The 26,034-nt window shown below is 41.8% G+C and overlaps 1 protein-coding gene across 1 annotated transcript; it reads right to left on the reverse strand.

The window, feature by feature from the left end:
- Positions 1–2,554: 2,554 nt before the first annotated feature.
- On the reverse strand, positions 2,555–21,352 carry c10h21orf91 (chromosome 10 C21orf91 homolog). Its single transcript, XM_026181797.2, has 5 exons — positions 21,215–21,352; positions 18,086–18,219; positions 4,401–4,898; positions 3,668–3,730; positions 2,555–2,867 (listed from the first exon to the last, which is right to left on the reverse strand). Exons 2-5 carry the CDS (start codon positions 18,210–18,212, stop codon positions 2,698–2,700), a joined length of 858 nt encoding a protein of 285 aa, XP_026037582.1. The 5' UTR covers positions 18,213–18,219; positions 21,215–21,352; the 3' UTR covers positions 2,555–2,697.
- Between the last annotated feature and the right edge of the window lie 4,682 nt (positions 21,353–26,034).

Here is a 26,034-nt window from a genome sequence, read left to right on the forward strand (position 1 = left end):
AAATAAGACAACTGAATTGGTTATGTAAAATAAAATAAAATGTTGCACAGTAAGAAGTTATTCTTGTGGGTTTTGTGATGCATTGTGTTTTAAAAATGGCATAAAGATTTCTGCTATTAGTATGACTTATTAACATCTGATCTGTATTTGTAATTTCATTTAGTTGCTTATCCTGGTAACAAATAAAAATAGTCTTGATGATTGAAAAAGCTGCTGTCTGAATCAATATCACCTAGAATGTCTTGTGGTCACTGTTCAGTGGGAACAATGGTTTCCAGTTCTCTCAATGCATTTATATCCTATATTCCTGTATACAAGATGCATTTTCAATATAGATATTTCCAATGTGACAAGTTATTGTTAAACCATGTATTAAATATACTCAGGAAGCAGCTGCACAACCATATGACTGAGCGAAGGGACTACACAAGTGTTACTTCTTCCCACGACTTTTTGAGCACCTGTTGTACTACGGGACACTATTTTCCTTCCTGTATAAATCTGTATGCATATGCTCAAAATAAACGATCTAGTGAAATAAATGAAAAAAGAAGTTAGCATTCCTTATTTGACTGAATCATTTACATTTTAAGTAACGGAGGAAATCCATCTTCATCTCTCACTCAATGCCATTAAGAGCTTATGTGTATATATTAGTCTCTAGCCATCATTAACCCAGCCGTAACTTTTCTTTGTCCATGCTGCAGTGGCTACAATGAAGAAAACAATACCATGTTCTAGCATGTAATAAAAATAGTTTTTATTTTATTTTGCAAAAACAAAATATACAAATGGTCACTTAAGCACAAACCACTTAATCTGTGTAAGATCCATAAAATGCACACAATAAATAAAAGAGAAAAATCACAAAAATACCACAAATGCAGAGATTTTCAAAATCAGAGAACAAATCAACAGTCCAGTCTAAATAAAGAGAGTGGAAGTATTTCAGGTATGGTAACAGTAGAAGATCATAAAACCACCAAAAAAAAAGAACAAGAGATCAAAATCAGGCAGCTAGAGTTTCCTGCTGAGCAGGGGCACGAGCCCAGGCATGTTTCTGTAGCACGCAAAAACACAGCATTCACAAGCAAAACACACATAACAAAAACCCCAAAAACCAAAGACTTAAGGACTGAGCTTTAGGACCAGGAATCTAAATATTCACTCTCTCAAGCACTGAACACAGGTATCCAACTAAAACCAAGACTACAATTTAAAATGGAGATAAAGTCTTTTAAACCCCAAAATGGGCTAAAAACATTTAATCTCTTACAAAGAGAACGCACAACACTTACAATGCTGAGTTTTTCTAAACATCACTCTAACCTTGTCCTTTCCCAGCTTATTATATTTTGAGTAGCTCTGTGAGCCCTGAAACACCTATAATCAATATATATTTCATATTTATAAGGCTTCTCATTTATTTGTCTCCTTCTTTGCATAGGGTCCTGAAGAACATACTAAATCAAAAACTGTCTCTACATCTCTCGTTGACTTGTTTAGGGACCTGCAGAGACACAGGGTACAGCAGACTATCCCATATGTGTTGCTATGACATCAACTTAGCTCTTTAACACATGAGAGGGCAAGCCAACGTAACAGTGAAGATAAATAAGAACACATACGCTGAATACACACAGGAACGAATTGTTTCAAAAGCTGTTCAAAAATCAAACGTTTGTAATTCACACACAAAACAGAACAAATAGAAACTTTGGTTTGGCAGCCTGTTCACTTCCATTCAGTGCATAGCCTCTCATACACAATGGTTAAAAAACAAAAAACACAGCTTTGTATTATACAGTGAGCAAATCCTGTCAGCAAGAATAGTTCCAATAAACCCAGAAGCTGAATTAAATCAAAAGTTTTCACTTTTAGGATTTCAGATACTCTGATTTGTCTTTTACAAACTGATGCTCTTGGTGTCATCGTGCACATTTCCAGATGAGAAATGACCCGTAGCCATTTTTCATAATGTCTTATTTGGAATAAGTGTGGCAAGCAGACACATATAAGTACTTGCCACTGCTTGTAGTGACACGTATAACTATTTGAAACTTTGCCAGTTACGGTCGTAGTCTGTAGTCAACTTTACAATAGACATTTCAACCCATAATACTGTCAGTAGATGCTAACTTGTTGGGGCTTTCCATGACATTAATAATCAAACTGCTGGCAGTGGCTTATAGTATGATTGGGACGGTCACTGTTCATTTGAAATCATCCAAAAATACAAACAAACAAAAAACAGAATCAAACTCTCAGAATCCAAAACAAAAGAAAGGAAAATCCACTGTAAAACTGAAATGTGTCAGAAAACTAAAACAAAAGTACGATGATAACAAATGTGTTTGGAACATTTTAAAACTGTTTTTCAGTCTTTGAAAAGAATAACATATTTGAAATTAAAAACGTGATCTTGTCCATTAAAAACAGCCTCATCCAGTCCCAGGAACCTCTGTGCTGCTTTTTACCTGCTGCTAACATCTCATGTGAACTCGGTTCGGCTGGAATTCAGAGCAGAAAATCACCTTTAAACCTCGCATCATCACTCCAACCATGAAAACAAACACCATGTCAGTCCAGCCCTTAATGTTGCTCTAGTGTCCTCCAGGTTACACGTTCTGCATTCTGCAGTCTGAAGTGTTCGTCTGTTTCCTCCCAGCAGCCAATCAAAAGCCACCTCCCAGCACCTCACTCCACAGTGCTGCTGCTGCTGGCCTTGACCCCGGCCCTGCTAATGTGCAGCCAGGGCAGCTTGGCGCAATTTTTAAAGAGCTGTTCGATGGCAATGTGACGCACGTGCAGCTCAGATGCCAGCGAGTCTTTCTCCTGCACGGCAACTGTCAACTCCTCAAAGACCTCTGTGAAGAGAGAGAGGAGGGGTGGATAGAGGGGATCAGCATTTTTATTCACAAGGCGCACGCACGCACACACACACACACACACACACACACACACACACACACACACACACTGCAGATCATTAAGTCGCGGGCGGGCTTATGTAGTCTTTCAAATTATTAAACATGAGCAATTAACATCCCCATCTGCTGTGGGTACATTTGTGGAAGTGACTGCTCTTAAAGGGTGAACAAAAATGTGCAGGACACGCTCCCACTAGGACGTTGGGAGGACAATATCTCACATTAGCTCAGGTAATTTGCCTCTTGGCAGCAAGAAGAATGATAATTTTACTCATCCAAAAGAATCAAGAAAAAAAATAACATGACAGTTTAATAATGATTAAGCTGCTCATTTAAGCAGCTGTGTGATAGGTCACTCAGAGGTCACATGGTGCGCTGGACCTCTTGAGATAAGAAAGCTGAGATAAGCAGCAAACAATGGCTCTAACAGAGCCGGCAGTGGATTCAAGGAGATGATGTGTTGACCAGAAGCCTTTTAGTCTATTTCAGGCACTAATTTATTGAGTATTATGTTCTGAATCGGGGAGCTAAAAGTCAGACTGGGAATTAAAAAGACCCTTTCACTAGAGCAGCTTTTTTCCTGAGGGCACCAAAAATCTCATGTGGGGATTTATCAGAGAGGAGGATTTCACACTGAAGCAAAGGTTTTTAAAAATGCTTAAAATATAGATGACTATGACTGCTGAGCCTTCTGTGAAAGGAGCTGTTCAATCAGGATATCAGTAAAAACCACTTACTCTGAATCTGCAGGAGTAGCTGGGCATTTAGCTGATGGAGCTCATCCACACTCATTTCAGTCACTAAAAGAAAAGAGATCACGTTTAATGGTGTGTGAGCACAGTGGATGTCATTTAGAATAAGAATAGACTTTAAACATGCTGCAACACTTGTGCTACTTGTCGATGTCAGAAATTGTAAATAATACGCACTAAAACTTCATTTGCTCTGTTTAAATAACTGCAAAGGTCTGTGCCATCTCAAGTGTCAGAGGGTGATGCTGTTCTCCTGTGGAAATATCCACAGTTTAAACAGTGTACCTGTGAACTGCCTGTCATCTTTCACTTATAAGCAGAGAATTTGAAAACTGCTGGCCTCTAACAGGCTCAGTCACATCCTGCAGGATCTGTAGTTATAAACAGCTTTACTGGAGATGAGACGTGAAGCAGCCAAGGACACAGCCTATCTCGAGGTTAGAGGAAAATTAACCTCTCTCTGGAGAGATCACAGCTAAGAGGAAGATGAAGGACAGTAAAAACGTTCTGCTGTTGTACACGCTGAGGTTTTTGAAGATAAAACTGAATAATGTGAGAGGCGAGAGCAGCTTTACTTGTCTGCTGACAGATGTATTTTTCTTTTTTAAAAGAAGAAGAAGAAGAAGAAGAAAAGCATAAACGTTCCACTGCTTCAACTCCAATTTGATAAAACCAAAGTCTGCTAAAGTTTGTTTGTGAAAAGAAGAAATGTGCTTACACTCTTCTCTGCTGTGACCCTGGTGCGCGCGCTGCTGTCCTCCTGATGGCTTCCGGCTGTGAAGACCTCTCCTGCTGTCGTTGGACCAAACGTCAGAATGCGACTCCTGCAGCAGTCCTAGCTCCTCGGCTGTGTGGCGCTCCAGCATACCCATCGTGTAGTCAGCCGGCCCTGTTGATTTGCCCGTGTCCCAGCAGGGCGTGTAGCGGGGCACCTGGGCGTCTGACTGGGGGAGCAGCTTGCGGTCATTTTGCTGGCCGTAACACAGAAGCTTAGCCCCCCGTCTGTTCGGGCCACTGGAGGAGACAGAGTCTTTGTTCTGGGCGTACTGAATGATGCGGTTCAGTTTCTGGCTGAGGGCCAGCTTCATGCCCTCGTAGGCACTCCGGGAGACCTTGGATCGTGACAGCTTCTGGTTGGCGATGAGATGACATTTCTCAAAGCAGTCTCTGTGGCCTCGCAGGGACTTGGAGTGCAACAAGGTAGCAGAGGAGACACCTGCATTCACACGGACAAAGCAGGGAGTCAATAAGACGACGACAAACGCAATGACACAGTGCAAAACGACAGTCAGCTAAAGCTTCTATTGTAAGAAGAGCCGTTATTGAGTGAGCTCAGGTGAAGTGGAGACAAACCTGTTTTCCTAGCATGTGAAACAGCAGTGCTTGTTCTTGTAACCACCATAAAAACCTTTAGTGGGAAAAAGCTGCCCTTAAATAAACTTACAGTAGAGCTACAGAAAAAAGAAAAAAAGAAACATGAACTGTTAACTAGTCTGATATAATGTGTTGCAGCAGCCGTCCCACTTTCTATTGCTGTGAGCCAACCACCCCATGCATGTGTACTGAATCGTGTTTATTTCAAGGCTTCAGTCACATTATTTTGCAGATTTAGACTATTATAGATATAAAATAATTATAAAGATAAAGAGACTTTTTCCCCCTGAAGGCCAGTAAAACGCCACTGATCTGGGGCTGCTAGGCTGGACGCTAAATTATTAACATTAATAAGTAACATCTGCAGAGTGTCCGTTGTCTGCAGCAGGAAACGCTGCAGTGAAAACCTCAGTTCTGAGAATGTTAGCATGCCAGCTTTTCTTCATTGCAGCCACCGCATACTGCTTCAAAAGCTTACAGACACACAGACACACACACCAAATCTACCACATGCAGTAGAAACAATACTGTCAGAAAGCTCTTTCTGCCTCCTGCTAATGCAAGAAGACAGAGTAACTGCTATTTTAGCTTATGCCTTAAATCATGTTGCATGTATACCATATTCTGTTGGATTAATAACCTACTGAACTTGCCACAGCAAATAAAAGTAAGAAGTAAACTAGTATGAAAGCAAGCTAAAACTGACAGACTGACCTGCCACAATCTCTCAGTAAAAGCTGCTTAGTGCTCAGTGGATTAGCCAGTAGAGCTCGAGATGGGAGGGATAATAGATTAACTCAGTCTCAATGCAAATATAAAGCATTTTTTTTAAAGCCGGAGGATTCATGAGAGGAAATTGGTCTCTCTGTCCATATGAAGCAGCACTTCATTTACATTAATTCATGAGACTTACCTGTGCCTGCTTCTGTCAAACAATATTTTTATGACTTCACTACCCAGCAGTGACTACATTTTAGCTTCTTTAACCCATTTTAGCTTGAAAAACTGCACAATACAGCACTTGTTGAAAAAGAGACTAAAAAGATGCATTCCCTGGTGTAAAATAATTAATTCTGCATTCCTTGTGGTTACCTTTACACATAAAATGTAATGTTTCATGGATCCAAAAATTAAAAGAGGGTCACACTGTGCTCAGTTTTGCGTGTAACAGGAAATTACTCCAAATACCGTATTTCCCGGACTACAAAGCGCACCTGAATATTAGCCGCACAAGCTAAAGTCAGGGGAAAATCCTGTTTTGTACATACATTAGCCGCACCTGACCAAAAGCCGCAGGTGTTTCAATGTTGACTTATCATATGTAAGAGAATATGCACAAAGGGAATTGTCAGGAAAGAGATGGCTGTTTGGAGAAACACCCCTTTTATTAATATTTTGAAAAACAAGTTATGGGTACATATTTGCACATGTAGTACATAACAGTAGCCTACAGCACACCAGAAAAATAGATTCGGACTACCTTTTAGGCTGAGGTGCAGTGACACAGCTTTAACAAGAAGAAAAGTCAGTCATTCACCACCATCTTTCTCTTCTTCCTGCGCACTAAAACCACCAAAGTCCTCTTCTCCAGTGTCGGACACAAACAGGCTCAGGATGGCTTCGTCATCCACTCTTCTTCTCTCCTTCGTTGTCACTTACAAAACCAAAGAAATCCTCATTGTCAGTGTCAGAGTCGAACACCCTCAGAAGGGCCGTGGCGGTGTCCTCCTCTCCATCATGCAACAGTCCAGCCCTTCAAAATCCGTTGGTGATCGTGGATGTTTTCACACTTTTCCACGCTGTCAGAATCCACCGGTGGAGTTGGGCATAACTTGCAAGTTTATCGCCGCTGATCATCCACGCCTCCCGCTGAATGCGTAGCGCTACTTTGAAGTTTGTTTTTCGCGCTACTTCGTACGGCACTACGTTGCCTGGCGGACGGACATGTGACTAACATACCACTCTTGAACCCCGATCCTTCCGCCAGGCAACGTAGTGCCGTACAACAGCGGAACACACAAAACAAATCGTCTTACGATATGACAAAAATCACGGACAATCCATAGAAAAGCCGCACCTGACTAAAAGCCGCAGGGTTCAAAGCTTGTGCAAAAAGTAGCGGCTTATAGCCCGACAATTACGGTAAGTAGAACACAACTGTAATAACCTCTGAGTGTGGCTTTATAAACAATGGGAGGCTGACGGTGAAAGAGAAAGCGTTAACACAGTGTGTGTGTGTGTGTGTGTGTGTGTGTGTGTGTGTGTGTGTGTGTGTGTGTGTGTGTGTGTTTTAGAGAGATGGAGAGGTGACCTTCTTCTTACAGCCTCTATTTCTCAGTAGACAGGCATATGTGCTGGAGTCTGAGGTGAGGAGATTAGTCACTGTTGTTCATCTCGATTTAGAAGCTCACACAGAGACATTTACCTCACAAGCGCCTCTCTGCACTTTACCAGCAGCCAGGTCACTGTTTTCACTACACGACACGACCACAGCAGACACACTCACTCATAAGCCTCATGTTTGGCGTTTGTAGTGCAGGGCTGCTCTAAAGTTACACACATGCAAAACAACGTAAGGCAACACACACACACACACGGAGATGCTGGTTCAACAAATTCCACTTAGTCTAAGTAAGAAGAGAACCCATACTGATGTTAATGACTGAAATGGAGAGAAAATATTAATGAAGTCAACACAGAGAGTTGAGTTAATTGTCATTGTAAAAACTGGCTTTGAGAACAACAACAACAACAACTAGCAAAACTAACATGAGAAAAGGAAACTTTATGTATAAAAGCAGAGACAGTAAGCAAAGTTGTGCAAAGACAGACATAAAGCATGCTGGCTGAAAATTTACCAAGAGAATTTTGGTTTTAGTGGTTTGAGGCTGCATGTTGTATGAATTGTAAAAGTCAGTTTTCTGCCTAGAGTTATATAAAATAGAAGCAGCTCACATGAAAAGGAAGACAAAAATATTTTTCTGCACAAATTTGTTTGTAGGCAGTGCTTTTGGTATCTTTTGAAAGCTTCTGTTTTGTAACCTTGTGGAATCGCATCAAATAGTTCATCCCTAATTTGGGACAGACTGCATTAATAGACCTTAAATGCCTTAGCACATAGGAAGGTTTTAGACCATTACACAACTGTGTGGCACAAATCTATTCTTAGCTTCAGCGTAGTTCGGTTTTGACACCGAGTGCCTAAAAAGTCAGATGTTTGCAATGGATTAGTCTTATGAGGGAACCAAATATTATCAGAGTTTTGAGTCGTGCGAGTGCGTGAATAATTGTCTAACAAATAGTCAATGACTCTTCAGACACAGAACTTTGTGCCAGTCACACAGCCATGGATTTATCTGATCAGTCTTAGCCTTTGGATGTCCACAAAAACAGTGACTACCACTTGCCAGCAGAAAAATCATTGGCACACAACCAGGGCCGTGCACCACCAGCAAAAGACCTCACACCAGCTAAGCAGCTTAGCGCTACTGTCTTTCATGGCTGCACACACAGCCACAGGCACACACAGACTATTCACTGGAGGTGATTCAACATTGTTAGGCTGTGACATCCAGAGACATTAGTCACACTGATGACCAATGGACTTGTTTTGGTCTGCTCGTCTGGGAAGGGGTGAAGTTAAACTGTCGTAGACAAAAGCACAAACGCAAGCTGAAGTTTAATGAACAAATCCAGGCCTGTAATCAGTAATCCCTGCCTACAAATAATTATACAAAAGTAGAATCAGGCAATTCAGACCCACACCCGAATCAGAACTCAGGTAGCTTGTTTCATTAAAATCAAATAATCAGACTTCAGGCAGGTGGGAAAGAGTTTCCTTTAAGACAAGGATTACGTTTCAGTAGAACTCAAACACTTTACAACTAAATCACAAGGTTTTAGTCACAAGGAAAACAAGCATTCAGAAAAGTTGGGGAACAAGACAAAACCACAGAGATATTACCTCCTCTGTTTGACAGGCCAGCTTCTTTTAGCGGCAAACGTTTTGGCCAAACTGAACTCTGACCTGCACTTACAGATTTGTTCTTGTGGTTTCCATCAGGGAAAGAAAACTCAATGATACATGTTTGCAGAACATTATACGGATAGTATGTGATATATTAGTAATGTCTGTTTCATCAAACTTCTGAGCCGCCTGCCCACTCAATCCTTGACACACTTTAATAACGTGTTGGGAGTTGGCATGGAGACAGCGGCACACAGGTCACTGATGGTGAGGTGTCAATAAGAGCTGCATGCCACTGCTTAGGAGAACGTGTTGTCAGCAGCTGCACACGGCAACAACAACGAACTCAATGACTCGTGAACTCAGACTACATGTTAACCACTACAGATGTCCTGCAGTGCTTCCTACAGACTAGCTGCCATCACAGGTGCAGGAAACCCCATCTAACCGAAACAACAGCAACTGTTTCAGCCTGGAAGACACAGATACAATTACAGAAACCTACAAGCACTCATGCGCACAACTCTATTTCCACAAGTATGGCGGCCATTAAAAAAACCCAAAAAAAACCAACAACAAACAAACTTAGAATTTGCTCAGAAAAACAAAACAGTAAGGAAGATGCACATGATCCAAACATGTTTAAAATACTTATTTATTTTGTGTGTGTTTTGTTGCCAACGTTGAAAAACAGACTACAGCACAATGTGACCTTGTTCATTACCGTTATTATTATTATTATTATTAATATAAATCAACTAAATATAGATCAGGAATGCTTCTGTTCAAGGCGTGTCTCTTTTACCCTGAGGCTTACAGTCACACTGTGCACACAGTACAGTGAGTGGCAGGGAGAGCAACATTTCTTATGCCTAAACTATGTTTATGCAGACACTGTTGTGAACTAACAATCATACATTCAAACACAAACTCCACGTTTAACAAGTACTCGGATTCCAGAAAATAAAGAACAAACTGTTCATGGAAAAGGATATTGATGCATGACAAATGCTGATTAATTTGTTTAACAACATAAGCATAATGGCTAACATATTTTTAGGCGAGAATGTAGCTGTGTAAACCTCAAATATCTGCTCAGTTTATCAAGACACCGCATATTTTCAAAAGCGCTCCGACATTTTCGGAGACGTCTGTTACCCACTAGCTCGATAGCTAGCCGGGGTTTAACGCTCACTAGAGCCGTGAGAACACCGGACTCCCGGCAAATCGTTTTCAAACCCACCGCCGTCTTTCGCTACTCAGGTTAAATATATATGAGTCACTTAGATAACTTAAAAATGTTATTGTTTGGCTTTTTTTGTATTTTATTTGTTCCTGAGTAAATCGGTTTGGCTGAGATTAAAGTTATAGTTTTTACACAGCTGAATAAACGTCAAGCAGACAGCTGATCATCAGAAGTGTGAGATGCTCGAGAATTTACTCCGGTGTCCTGTTATATTTTAGATAGCAAGGAGTTTATTAAACTTCACCGAAACAATCTGCAAATTTCATTAAAATTTAATAAACTCTCATCTTGTCTTTATTTTTAGTTAGCACAGACCTTAAACACTTAAAGCTGTAAGCTAATGATAGTTATATAAGAGCAGATGCTGCTGGTGCAATAAGCTGTACGTTTTACGTCCAATGGATGATGATCTGATTAGTCGACTAATCGCAAAAATAATCGGTGACTAGTCGACTATCAAAATAATCGTTTGTGGCAGCCCTAATAATGGCCCATGTACACTATTTTCTATCATTTTTAAAGCACTGTCTGTTAACTGTGGCTGAAACGAGGATTATACCTTACATGCACACCACACAAGGTGGAGAAAGATCAGAGTTACTTATTCATACTACAGAAATGTGCTGGTTTAAACACCATGAGGCAATTTATGTCAGGCTAAAGGAGACTTAAGGCCACCTAATCCCTGCGTACAGACAGAGGCTGAAGCTCTCCAAACCTGTCGTGAGGACCAAAAAACTGTGGAGCAACGAGGCTGTGGAGGAGCTTCGCACGTGTTTGGAGTCTACAGACTGGGACACAATGAAGGCTGCTTCTAACAGCTTGGACGAGTTTACGGACACTGTCACCTCCTATATCCACTTCTGTGAGGACAGCATCGTGCCATCACGCACCAGGGTGAGTTATAACAATGACAAACCCTGGTTTACTCCTAAACTCAAAAAGCTGTGGCTGGAAAAGAGAAAGGCGTTCAGAAGCGGAGACAGGGACTGCTACAGAGAGGCCAAGTACAGGTTCACTAAAGAAGTGGACATTGCTAAACATCAGCACTCTGAGAAGATGCAGCAGCAGATCTCAGAGAATGACTCGGCCTCTGTGTGGAAAGGTTTTAGGAATATCACAAACTACAAGCCTAAAACCCCCCACTCCACTGATGACTTGCTCTTGGCCAACACCCTTAACGACTTTTACTGCCGTTTTGACGAGCCATCAAGTAGCCTTCACACCTCCAACGGCCCCAACAATAGAGACACTTTGGACACTCATTCCCCCACCTCTCCCCCCTCCACAGAGCCATCACCACCTTCAAACACTTCACCTACAACACCCCCCTCCTCACCCCACACAAAAGAGGATTTCACACCACCTCCTCCCACCACAACTCTTCATATTCATGAAGAAGGTGTGAGGAAGCAGTTTAAGAGTCTGAATGCTCGGAAAGCTCCCGGCCCAGACGGTGTGTCTCCTGCCACCCTCAGACACTGTGCAAACGAGCTGGCCCCAGTGTTTTCTGGCATTTTCAACTCCTCACTGCAGGCATGTCATGTGCCTGCCTGCTTCAAGTCCTCTACCATAATCCCTGTCCCCAAGAAACCTAGGATCACTGGACTAAATGACTACAGACCCGTGGCTCTGACATCTGTGGTCATGAAGTCTTTTGAGCGCCTGGTTCTCTCCTATCTCAAGACCCTCACGGCCCCCCTCCTGGACCCCCTGCAGTTTGCATACAGAGCCAACAGGTCTGTAGATGACGCCATCAACATGGCCCTACACTTCATCCTGCAGCATCTGGACTCCCCAGGAACCTACGCCAGGATCCTGTTTGTGGACTTCAGCTCTGCCTTCAACACCATCCTTCCAGACCATCTCCGAGGCAAGCTTTCCCAGATGAATGTGCCTGATCCCATCTGCCGGTGGATCACTGACTTCCTGACAGACAGGAAGCAGCATGTGAGGCTGGGAAAGAATGTCTCGGACTCCCGGACCATCAGCACCGGCTCCCCTCAGGGCTGTGTTCTTTCTCCCCTGCTCTTCTCCCTGTATACTAACTGCTGCACCTCCACCCACCAGTCTGTCAAGCTAATCAAGTTTGCAGATGACACCACCGTTATCGGACTCATCTCGGACGGGGATGAGTCTGCCTACAGGAGAGAGGTTGAACGTCTGGTGTCCTGGTGCAGCCACAACAACCTGGTGCTGAATGCCCAGAAGACAGTGGAGATTATTGTGGCCTTCAGGAAGCACACAGCCCCACTCCCCCCCATCATCCTGACTGACACCCCCATCACCTCTGTGGACTCATTCCGCTTCCTGGGTACCACCATCACCCAGGACCTGAAGTGGGAGCCCACCATCACCTCCGTCATTAAGAAAGCCCAGCAGAGGATGTACTTCCTGAGGCAGCTGAAGAAATTCAACCTGCCAACACGGACGATGATGCAGTTCTACACTGCAATCATCGAGTCCATCCTCACCTCCTCCATCACCGTGTGGTACGCTGGAGCCACTATCAGGGACAAACAGAGACTGCAGCGTGTTGTGCGCTCTGCTGAGAAGGTGATTGGCTGCAGACTCCCATCTCTGCAGGACCTGTACACCTCCAGGACACTGCGGCGTGCAGCTCGGATCTCAGCTGACCCTTCTCACCCTGGACACAGTCTGTTTGACCTGCTCCCCTCAGGCAGGAGGCTCCGGTCCATTCGCACCAGAACCTCTCGCCATAAGAACAGTTTCTTCCCCTCTGCTGTTGGACACATGAACAATAACCGTATGACTGTTCCCACCACTAACACATGACCCTACGCTGTGTTCACTGCATCATTCCATGTTTGGCACTGATCACCACCTGCACTCAGATAGATAGATATGTATATATCTATCTATCTATCTACTTAGCACTTTTAATTCTTATTCTCATTTTTATTTTCATGTCTATTTAAGCTTAATTTATAACAGTATTTATAACAGTATGTTTGCACTGAAGCACCGCAGCAATTTCCTAATGTTGTAAACCCGATCAACATTTGGCAATAAAACCCATTCTGATTCTGATTTAAAAAGAGCCTGTTCATTCAAACCCATGTATTAGTACAAAACTAGTAGACCACGCCGTGGGTTCAGCAAATATCTGGACCCCAGCTGTGTTCAATCAAACAGCTACCACAGGCTGCAACATAATTGGGCCTCTCAATACACCCCAGGGTGAAGAGTTCACCCACAATAAATGAGCCGTTTATAGAAGCATGCTGCAGTCAGAATCAGCACCGTCTAATATATTCCAGCCTTTCGGTGTAGGAATTTGATCTTTATTCATTCCAAGCCCTAATAAAGTCTGGTATAATAATAACACCCGACTTGAATACACTCAGAATTATATAAGAAAAAATAAAGAAATGGTTCTGGGTTCCAGCTGAACGTGACGGTTCAGCAGACTGATCGTCTGACACGGAGCCACAGGAGTCCAATAACAAGAAACCGTCTGTGATGGGGGCTGGATAGAAAATATTCACCTATCCACCTTTTGTCAGTTCTCTCAGGTATTTACAGATCACAGCTTGCACAATATATTAATAGAAAGTGTGCGATACCATAACAGCCAAAGGTACTCTGCTCCTTTAATGTGGTCCTTTAGAGATCACATGTGATAATAATTAGTTGTGTAATTAAAATTAGAATAGACATCTGACGACCAAACCAACATTTATACCAGTATGCCACAACTGAAAGGGACCTCTGGCTCGAGCAGGGCGATATGGCCAAAAATATTTATCACAATATATATTTGAAAATTTGCGATAACATATAACTGACGATAATATATATTTTTCGGACCATAAGGTGCACAGGATTATAAGGCACATTAAGCAAAACAGTCAGATAAATCAAACTTTCCTCAACTCATTCTTCTTGCTTCCTCCACTTCTGTACCATTGATTCATTAATGTTGAATTCTCTGGCAGCGGCTCTATTCCCATGTTGTTGCAGTATATTAATGACTAACCTCGCATTGTGGATGGATTATCTCAGTTGTTCTCCTGACTGAAGTTTGGTCCGTTTACAGCATCCTGCCATGCGATTGCATTTGTCCCTAACCACCAGGAACCCTCACGTTAACTTTTTTCGAGGGGAAAAAGGTTGGCGTTCATCCTGCAGCTTCACTGTTTATGTTATGCTAACATAGCTGTGTAGCTAGCGATCACGTAGAACATCATTATATACCAGCTAGCCCAACTTCAGTAACCCTACAAACGCCACTGCTGTTTAGTTTCCTGTCTTCATTTATGTTGGAAGGGATAGCAGAGCTGTACGTTTGAATGTTTTCAGAAATCTCTCAGAACATGCTATATCATGCTTAGGTAACTAGCGAAACTAGCGAGCTAACTTCCGCTAGCTTCCTGCTAACTTCTAACTCCGTTAAATGTAATAAATTCTGTTTTCATGGATGCCTGGATGTTAAACTTCATAGTTTCACCTGGTAAAGCAGCAATGCTGATCGTTTTATTAAAGATGAATTGGATTTAGACAGTTTTTAACTCTCAGTGATGCTCGTTTGACTTTGGGACCCTAAGAGAACGGAGTTTAGGACCCAGATTACTCCCAGATTTACGAGCACCTTAGTCCAACAAATACGGCAATAACGATGGCCTGCTTGCATGTTGTACAAAAATAAATAAATAAAAAAAAAAAAAAAAGAAAAGTGCTTTGTTGTGTATCTGACGGACAAACACCAAACCAGTTCCACATCACTGAAGTTGCACCATTTTTACAAACCAATTCTGGTTCATCCGTTTCACTCAACAATCGGCCATGTGCGTATGAAAACAAAGGCACTGCACATGTGCGTTTTACCCATATTTTATCCCGATATTTCATTTTCTTATCGTTGCCTAACATTGTACCGGTATTATCGTGAACACTATAATATGGCCCAGCCCTCCCTCTGGCTCTCTTAGTCATCTTATAATCTTTGGTATCACTGGCATTTCTGGGTTTGGTTATTGACAGGTTAGTCTGAGCGGTTATAAAGATGTCCTAATTATAAAACTTCCTCTGAAATATGCACACTCTTTTAACATGAAACAGCTCTTCCACAGAACATAAGTAGTAATTGGCTGGCTCTGGGTGTGGGACTGCAGTCACCCCCTTGTTCTCTGCTGCAACGTGTTGACGCTCAGGGCTAGAATACCGCTCAGATGGTATAGTAAGAAAAAGGAAAGGAAACACTGTAAATAAGACGTGTTAACCTAAGTACAGGTTGAGCAGTATATAAATACGTACAAAATTTTGTTTGATGCTTTCTCATAGAACAAGCAGATGCAGGCCAAAGTGATTTCCTCAGGAAACAGCTACTTGGAGATACAAAGACTGCACTTCCTGTCCATTCATTTGACTTTAAACTGTGAACAAAGTCTTAGCCACAAACAGGATTTACATTTATATCTGCACCCGCTGCTACCGTTGGCGATTTTGGTGATAAACAACGCCGCACAAAAGTGCCTTTAAATAGGGAACACAATATACTGACACCTGGAAATGACAAAGTTTCAACATTACTGACTTGTTGGTGCACACTATCCAACAACAGTCATGAATACTCTGCATGTCAGCAGCTGCCGGACATGTCTGAACAACACCACTTCATGCGTATCTGTAATCACATCTGTGGGAGGATGTGGACTGAAAAGAATACTTGAGTGTAACTCATAGTGGATTCTTTTGCTACTGCTTAGCTACAATGTGGCAGTGTCAAGTTGTGGTGAGTGTCACCACCACACTGTGCAGTGAAACATTTTTTTTTTTTAAATAAAAACATCTGCAGAAAAAAAGGGCAACTTGATTGATTTTACAAAAATGTTCAGCTGTGGTCAAAATGTTAAAAAAAAAAAAAATAGAATATTGTGGAAAAATTTCAGCATTCTTCGGGTCACGTGTACCCTAATGGTCACTCAGCTTTGCAAAAGTGCAGTACCAAATCAGTCTTCTCCAAATGTGGTGCGTTTAAGTAAAAAATAAACCCTTCTCCTTAGATGCAATTGGACTGTGCATGTGGTGGCTCATCTTCACACAATCACCTGGTCTAAAAATATCATTTTTGACACAGAAAGACTTGATCTCTATCCATCTACATCTGAAACCAGCATTTGTCACCATTTAGTTTCAGCCAGCTACAAGTCTGCCTGCTGTGTGGCCTGTAGAAAACACTTATCTTTGTTCATAAAATAAAAAAAATTTAAAAAAAAAGCTCTTTGGGGTGATGGCATTTTCTTGAACCACACCAATAAATTTACTTGATAATTCTGTTAATATTCTGTTCATGTAGAAAGTAATACATACAAAGTGGCCTCTATCTAACACAAAAAAGTAAATAAATAAACAAACAAAAACAAATAATTCTGACTCTGCTGTTTATTGAATATTCAGAGCCAACATGAATGAGCCAATGAATGATGGTGATAGCATGATGTGACCTGATGTGACCTGATGTGACCTGGGACACAAGGGCTCTGGGGTGTGTGTGTGCGTGTGTGTGTGTGTGCGTGTGTGTGTGTGTGTGTGTGTATAAAAGAGATAAACACCACTATGAAGGTGTATATAGACTCATGTTTATCAGAGTTAACAGATTTGCCGTTGAGTAAATTGTAGCCTTGCTTCTTCTCTTTTAACAAACAGTGGCGCAGGATGAATGGGAGCTATGGCTATTAAGTCTACATGAGCAGTCAGCGAGCACATGGCTAGGCTTTAGTTTCCAATCAGCCATGCCGAAAGTGGCCACATGAAGCTTGGCAGGCTTTTCTCTGACCAATGATATGCTTAGCTGCACCAGAAACACGTGCTTGTCTGCAAACTCTACCTTTTCTCCCAGCATATCCGACAGTTACATAACAGCCATTTCAATGCTACACATGCTGATGTCAAAACTTGCACCCCAAAAAACTGAATCTGAGAGGGGTTTTTTCTGACACATCCAGTGCCAAAGGACACCTCAGATTTGGGGATAGACTTTTAGTACTTGGACTCAACATCCTGAAATAGAATATGCAAAGACAGCCTAAGTGAGCAAAACAATCCAGCCCATCTCAAAATGATATACCATCCTAGAAGCACTCGGGCAGTTCCCAGAATCCTCTATAGCTGTTTAACACATCATACACAATCACAATATATGTAGATAAAAAATATACACACACTTCAACAAGAGCCTTTGTGCATCTGTGAGACGAGTGCCAAATGAGAGGCATGTCCAATCCCTTTTGATTCCCTATTCTTCCTCAAATAGGCCACTCATTAATTAAGACATGAAAAAACTTCAAACACATGCTCTTGAGTTGGAGTGGCACATCAAACGGGAGAATCACGGCAGCCTGCCATACTTAGGGCTTCGGTCGTGCAGTCCCATTACCCTGCACATGTAGCTTATACATTGTTTCTAGAGAGGATAAAAGAAGCGACTGTGACAGGCAATCCTATAAGACATCAAACCGATGAAAAACTGAAAGGCTCTCAGACTTTATCGCAACAACTGGTGCAGGCATATTTGCCATGATGGGAAGTGATGACCGCAGAAGAATCTGGATGATTCTACATAATCCAAATCCGAAACTAAGAGCAGCACTGATATATTCATGCCTGTTGATAAAAGCTCTGAAATTGCTGGACATTAAGACAAAGGCAAATTCAGAATCCCATCAGACAGACAGTGTGTGGCAATTAAGAAAAGGTCACACTTAAAAATGTTTTTTTGAAAAAAGCAGGCAGCTCTTTTCTTTTCCCCCCATAGCACTTTGTTGGTGAACACGCAAGCAGCCCACAGCCTTACCTTCAATGCTGAGTTCAAAGCAGACGTGGCAGAAAGACAAGGTCCCCGTTTCTGTCTCTAGCTTACAGACGCTGCAGATATTGTCATCATTCAGATCAATGTTAACAAACTGTTCCTCTTCATCCATAGTGTGCCTGTGTTCAAACAATCAGTGACAGATAACACGGTTAGCATGCACAACCTCTAAGTGTATTTCTTAGTAATTAGGTCACACTTTCATATAAACTTATTAAAAATGTACTTTTTGGTCGGGAGGAACGGTTTTTTTGGGGGTCTAAACTATTTTTGGTGCAGATACAGTAAAAGGGACAGTGTCCTTTTTAATACATCTTTAGTTGATGATAGAAAAATGATGACCCAAAATGATAAAATGGTCATGTGATCACTGAAGTGCTAGATTAAAAATGCCAGTCACTCTCTTAACACTGTGTGAACATGCTCCAACCCCTCCACACTGAACCAACAATACAAACATTAATGGCCCGGTCTTAAAACAACTGTTGTCTCAGTGGGAAATATGTCAGGACACTCTAGAAACACATATAACAATGAACACAAGCAAGTAATGTACACTACCCAATCCTTTCTTTGCAGTTGTTTAGACTGATGTTCAGTAACTTTACTCAAAATTACAAGTACTCCATTAGGTGACTGAAAACTTCCTCTTGGGAAAAAAACAAAGAACAGAAGCAAAACAACAAACTTGCCAATTAGTAACCATCTTGAAACACCACCGGGCATTTTTTGCACAGTTATTTTGTAACATTATCTAAATTAACTTTAGTCTCATTGGTCACAGTTTGTTTGGTCTTGTTGGTACGCTCGTTTGTCAGCTGCTACCAGAGGAGGGACCTGGCTCTCTTAGATTAGTTCACTTGGTTTGATTGAAAAAAAAAAAAAGAGCCCCAACAAACAATGCTGACAGAGCTCTGGCCACCAGACGTGTTTCACCCCTTCTTGTCTGTAGGTCTCAACGGGAAAACTCCAGGCAGAGAGCTTTCAGCTTTCAGCTCTGCAATGCCCCAAGACTAAGGCCTCCACACCTAGTAACATTTAGCCAGAGCATGGAAAGTCAAGGCCTTTGCCAAGACTGCGCAATCTTATGCTGAGCTTTCTCAGCTCCTTTTAAAGGAGAGGATTTCTGACTGCACTATAAGCTCTATTTAAAACCTCTGCTGGACAGAAGTAATAACAACAATGATTACGTTCTGGATCATGTAATCAGGACATCATGAATACAGTGACAGAGTGGAAGAAAACTTCTCCCACTGGCAGGTTTGATTTCATAAGAAATCCAACAAAACTCAAGACAAAAACAAAGGCTCTTTTTCATATTTCTTCTATTGTCTGAGTTGTAGCCACTAATTTCAGCTTCAGAATTCAAAGAATTTGTGGATTCTCTGTCTGAAGATATAACAAGCATAGCTCAACGAACATTACAATAAGTCTGTGAAAAAAGCTAATAATGATGTATGCATGTGGGGGGGGGGGGGGGGGGGGGGTGTCTTTCGTACCTGTATTGGATCTGCATTGTTGTACCTACTCTGTGCGCTACATTACAATGAATCCAGTCTTTCTGTGAAGGTTCTCAGTCATCCAGGTCATCGTAGTCAAAGGAGCTTGCAAAGAAAAGCGTCTGGACTTCTTTAAGTTGCTTGAAGACGTTTCACCTCTAATCCGAGAAGCTTCTTCAGTTCTAAGGTCAAATGGTGGAGAGTCCCAGATATAAACCTAGTGGGAGTGACCCCCCACAGAGGGACAAAAGGACCCCCTGATGATCCTCTAATCGCCTGAGCCAAGGTGTGAAACTGGGTGTGGGTCCCAATCAGCCAGAGTTTCGGGTATGTTCATTGTGAAACCTGGCCCCACCTTATCATGCGAATTCCTGAGGTCAGATGGCCCAGGATGTGATTGGGTCCCACACCCAATTTCACACCTTGGCTCAGGCGATTAGAGGATCATCAGGGGGTCCTTTTGTCCCTCTGTGGGGGGTCACTCCCACTAGGTTTATATCTGGGACTCTCCACCATTTGACCTTAGAACTGAAGAAGCTTCTCGGATTAGAGGTGAAACGTTTTCAAGCAACTTAAAGAAGTCCAGACGCTTTTCTTTGCAAGCTCCTTTGACAATGAATCCAGTCCCCTTTTTTGCCATTTAAAATTGATTTATAGAGCTGTTAAAAGTCCTTTCACCAAAAACTGATCGCAGCTTCTACCTTCTGACAGGAATGTTGTTCGAGGACATTATTCAATAACCTATGTTGTTGTAGGTGATATACTCGGTTTAAATACTGGCAATTACTTTTTGGCACAACATCAGACAAAAAGAGTGAATGATTATTACTGTGCCTTTGGATCTCTGCACTGAATATTTTAGTTATTATGGGGTTTGTCTCCACACAGTAAATACCTTTTACAACTGGACGAGATAGCGGGATTCACTCAACAACTGATCTGAGAACATGCAACAACATATATGATCATCCAGTAGAGCTGGAATCATTTAAAATGTTTTGTAAATAACCTAAAAGAAACCCTATTGTTTGTTCTATTTGTCTCCGTGTGTCGTAACACGACGTAAATATTAATCAAGGACAGAAAACAAGCTAAGCAACGTTAACAACACCAATCCCAGTAGACAACACACACAAAAACATCTAAAACTTTGAGTTTTATAATTAACATGTCATATAACCAAAAAATTATACGTACATCTACAAGCACTCCCAGTTCACTACGTTAAATTTCTAACGCTAACACAGGATTAAGACCATTAGCAGACCTTCAGCTGTGAATCAACAGAATAGCCAATGGTTTTCTACCTGAACTTTCCAGTCTGTTGGAAGCACAGTTAACCTTCACCAATGCCCATTTTTCTTTCCGTCGGTAGTTTAAACGGCCTGCAGAATGCTACCTCAAATGCTGGCAGCTCAAAGTAACCCGAGCGACCTTTTAAGTACCGTTTAACAAATTCCTGCTAACAAGAAGTTAAGCTAGCAGCACACTGGCATCCTCCGAGTACTTCAGTCTGGCTGATTCGTGACCGTTATTTGGCGTTGTTAAACACCGATGGACTCATTTTAACGACAACACCGCCACTATTTTAGGACTCCACTTTTGTGAAACTCACCTTGATCTTCGAGATCCGCTCCGGACAGCTAGTCCTAGTTTATGTGTACTCCACGGTTCTCCTATACCCGAGTAAAGCACCCAAACACAGGACGAGGCTGCGCGTCACGGCAAATCCAGAGAAGCTACAGGAACCTCTAAACCCCCCCTCCGCGGAACGAACCACTAGTTTATACGAGGGGTGAAATGAATAACTTAGAGTTCAAGGATTAAGTGTTCTGGCTCTAGTATTAACACAGACAAAAAAATACTGATACTCTATAATATTAAAAACATAACTAACGCCCATAAGTACAATAGTCTTATTACACAAATGGCGTATTGCAATAATATCATACATGCACCCCTATGATCAAAGTATATCTACGCCTTTCTTGCGTCATCAAAACAGTTCAGCGTTAGGTAGAAGACGTGATTTTTCTAGATAAACACAGGGATAACTATAAAAAGGGAACAGAAAAGCATTTTGTCTTCGTTTAACGGTTTGTCCGAGTCTATATACTTTTGTTTTAGGCGACTCTCGCGTTGTTTGCTAGTTTCTGTTTTTATTCTCCTTCACGTGAAGTCACACGCGGGAAATTCCAGCGTGAAGACCTAGTGGAACAGCCATTTATAGCACTGCGAGGGCAACTCTGGTCTCACTTCCCCCAAAATATATGACAGAAAATGGAAACGCTAAAGAAAACAGTCTTGGCTTTGACATGCAGAACGCTGGGTCTGTGCCTCTGTATTTGTACTTTGTTTTAAAAACAGTTAATAGGCACAGTAATGTCAGCCGATAAACCTTACTGTACACCCCAATGCCTTTGATGGAAACTGTTCATGTCAGTCTAACACTGATCATCTATAATTATGCCAAAACAAACCCATTTCAGTAGGAGATAAACTCCTAGCCAAAGTTAAAGCATAGGACCTTGTAATGTCATTTATCCAATGAGAACATAATGAGTTTCTGCTTCCAGGTCTACATGAAAGCATTTAATAGTGTTTTGAGCTTTGATTTACCTGCTCCACAAAAATAACTTTTCTTTTCTCTGAAGCAGAAATGAAAGGACAGTGTGATTAGACCCTGAATATATTTATGTATCATCACTGATGCTTTCGGTTCGTTTTTTCAGTTACTGTTAATTGAAAGGCTGTGATCCCCTTTTCAGCCCTTCTGTATGTTCTCAAGGAACTGTGACTGTATCACTATAAAAACTGCTATAATGGCAAGCTGCTGTAGGCTTCACATGTCACTGGTATTACGTTTTCACTCATCCTGTTCACTTTGTTTCGTGACATTTTGATAATAACATGAAATAAGGCTGCTCTTTTAACAGAAATATCTAATCAACCAGTCTCATTGCAGTGCTTTTGGGCATGTTGGTGTGGTCAAGACTAGCTGTCTAAGTTCAAATCAGGCTTTAGAATGGGCAAGAAAGGTGGTTAATGAGACTTTGAATGTGGCATGGTTGTTTATGCATTTATGTGTTAGACTGGTGGGTGTGAGTATTTAAGGAACTACTGCTGGGATTTTCCCGCGCAGCAATCTCGTGGCTCACCAGGAATGGTCTGAAAAATAACCAGTAAGCAGCAGTTCTCTGAGCAGAAATACCTTGTCAGTAAAGTACAGTAACTAAAGAAACCACCCGTTTCAACTAAAGTGTGCAGAAGAGCATCTCTGAATGCACAACATATCAAATCTTGAAAGGTCACACTGTGTGCCACTCCTGGCAGCTAAGCATGGGAAATTGAGGCTATATACTGCACCAAAATTGGACAATAGAAGAAAAGAAAAACATCGCCTGTTCTGATTAATCTTAATTTTTTATGTGACATTTAGAGGGTAGGGTTAGAATTTGGTGTAAACAGCATGAAAGGATCCATCCTGCCCTCTATCAACAGTTCAGGCTGCTGCTGGCGGTGGATTTATGTTTGGGACTTTTCTCAACCATGGGTGCCACAAGCCAGTTTTACTGCCTTACTTTCAGTTAATGTATTTTGTTTTGCACTATGCATATTTTATATGCCATTAGGTCATTTATTGTGAAAATTCTCATGTAGGAACTATTGTACGAGCGAGCTACCTGTTGAAAATGGCAAGTTTACGGAAGTCAAGCCCAATGATCCAGAGCTAAAAACAGTACATGTGTTCAACACCAAAGTAGAAGAAAGGAGAACAATACTAGACCGTCTCACCAAATTCTCAGACTGGAGAAGAGCGGTTAAAGCTATTGCTCGTCTACAGAAATTTGTGAAGGATTTTAAAGGACTCACCCAAACAAAAGGTGAAAACACAAGTGTTGAAGACAGACAAAGGGCAGAACTGTTCATAATAAAACTTGCACAAGAAAACACATTCAGCAAAGAAATCAAGGACTTAACTAGAGGAAAAGGACTGTCAAACCAGTGTACCTTGATAGGCCAGTACACAAAACTGTGTTATTGCTAGAAGCAGAATGAATGTTAAATTGTAAACATGTTCCTATTATAATGTTTATGTAGAAATCACAATAGTTTTGTGATTTGGTGGGAGTTTTACTGCCTTACTTTCAGTTAATGTATTTTGTTTTGCACTATGCATATTTTATATGCCATTAGGTCATTTATTGTGAAAACTCTCATGTAGGAACTATTGTACTGCATTTTGGTTCCACTGGTGCACCTGAGGGAGATGCACGCCCATGTTGATGTGTGAGCATGGCAAGTTGAAGCAAGAGAAGCCAATTTAATTCAGAGAAAGTTGTTTCTTAAAAGTATCTGTAAAGTGCTCATTTCTGCCTCAAAGCATGGGTCAGCCAGCGAGGTATGTTTGTATGTTATATAGATCATTTTATGTCTTTAATTCACTCGTCTTACTATCTCATTGGATTTTATGTTATGTTTTAGTTCGATGGTGGCGTAGTTTGTGATCAAGGTGAAGCTGTAACAACCCCAAGATCTTACAACTAACATTAAAGCCAACTTCATGCCATCAGTAAAAGAACTCTTTATTGACTTTAAGAAGAGGTAGAAGTGATAAGCCAGTGTGCTCCTAGTGTCAGTACCAAGCCTGGATAAATTTGGATGGTTGTATCAGGAAGGGTAACTAATGGAAGACCTTTACCATAAAAAAAAAAACCCAACCATGCAGATCATTAATTTAAAAAATCTGTTTACGTTGAACTCATTCTTTAGTGTCATTTTCTATTTTGTTATGTGATGTATTTATTTTCTTGACTGAAGTTGTTTTTTCTCTTTGGCTGCTATACACAGTAAAGTACTTCTTCATTGCCAATCAGGATAGTTTTGTGTGGTTGGTTAGTACTGGATGCTACCTTTACGTGTTCACAGTTCTATCAGTTTTGAAGAGACCCCCATCACCACTGGCTGAAATGCAGCCCCAGACTATCACAGAGCCTCCACCATATTTTACAAATTGTTGTAGACACTCACTGTTGTACCTCTCAACAACTATCATAAACCTCGTATTTTATTTGGTATTATAAATTTTGTTCTTAATCCTCCCAGTGATTTTCATATAGCAGCGAACATAACATCTGAGAATCTAATGAGATTCTTTATTAATAAAATTGTAGACATTACGTCTCACATCATCCCTCCCATTTTGGACCTCAGCCGTCTACTTCGAGCCAGTGTCCCCTGCATTACTTAATGAAGTAGTCAGCAACTTGAAAGTTTTTTCATCAATTGTAAACCGTTTTATTCACCGCAGGAGTTTTCTTCCTTCATGCTGGTTGGAGTTTACATCCCTCCACAGGCCAACGCAAACAACGCACTGTGCGAGCTGGCTGACCAGATTACTACCCTGGAGAGGAAATTCCCGGACTCCTTTATAATTATTCTTGGGGATTTTAACAGAGCAAACCTAAACCACGAACTCCCTAAATACAGACAGCATATAGACTGCCCCACCAGGGACAACATCATACTGGATCACTGTTACACCACTCTAAAAGATGCCTATCGCTCTGTGCCCCGGGCAGCTTTGGGACATTCTGATCACTGCATGGTCCATCTTATTCCAGTTTATAGGCAAAAACTCAAACGTGCGAAGCCTGTAGTCAAAACTGTGAAGAAGTGGACTAACGCAGCAAAGCAGGAACTGCAGGACTGTTTTGACTCCACTGATTGGACTGTTTTTGATGCTGCATCTGAGATGCTGGATGAGCTGACGGACACTGTGACATCATACATCAGTTTCTGTGAAGACGTGTGTGTACCAACAAAGACCTTTTGCACATACAACAACAATGACCCATGGTTCACTCCTAAACTCCAACATCTTCGTAAGGCCAAGGAGGACGCCTACAGAAGTGGTGACAGGGCCCTGTACAAGCAAGCCAGGAACACACAGGAGATCAAAGCAGCTAAAAGCATCTACTCCCAGAAGCTGGAAGAACGGCTCCCAGCCAACGACCCTGCGTCAGTGTGGAGGGGCCTGCAGGAAATCACCAGCTACAGACGCCCCCACCCACTATTGAAGCAAACAAAGACCTGGCCAACGAGTTAAACACTTTCTACTGCAGGTTTGAGACAGACAGACTCCCACGCCCCACCCTCCCCTCCCCAGGGACATTGCTTCAGACATTGACCCCCAACACACCTTCCACCTCTCCCCCCTTCACCCTCCCCCTCCCCAATCCAGTCTCAACGACCACCCTCCCCAATCCAGACTCAACGACCACCCCCACCCTCCCCAATCCAGACTCAACGACCACCACCGCCCTCCCCAATCAACACTCAACGACCTCCACCACACCTCTCACCCCCCTTTCCTCCTCACTGAAACTCAGAATACACACTGAGGATGTGAGCCGACTATTCCAGAAACAGAAG

Source organism: Astatotilapia calliptera, chromosome 10, assembly GCF_964374335.1.
Source record: "Astatotilapia calliptera chromosome 10, fAstCal68.1, whole genome shotgun sequence".
Classification (NCBI taxonomy): domain Eukaryota; kingdom Metazoa; phylum Chordata; class Actinopteri; order Cichliformes; family Cichlidae; genus Astatotilapia; species Astatotilapia calliptera.

Coding starts and splice junctions, on each gene's coding strand:
- c10h21orf91 (XM_026181797.2), bottom strand. CDS start 18,212: ATGGATGAAGAGGAACAGTTTGTTAACATTGATCTGAATGATGACAAT. Junction 4,899..18,085: donor CTTTGAACTCAGCATTGAAG/GTAAGGCTGTGG, acceptor GTGTGAATGCAG/GTGTCTCCTCTGCTACCTTG. Junction 2,868..3,667: donor GCTACTCCTGCAGATTCAGA/GTAAGTGGTTTT, acceptor CTCTCTTCACAG/AGGTCTTTGAGGAGTTGACA.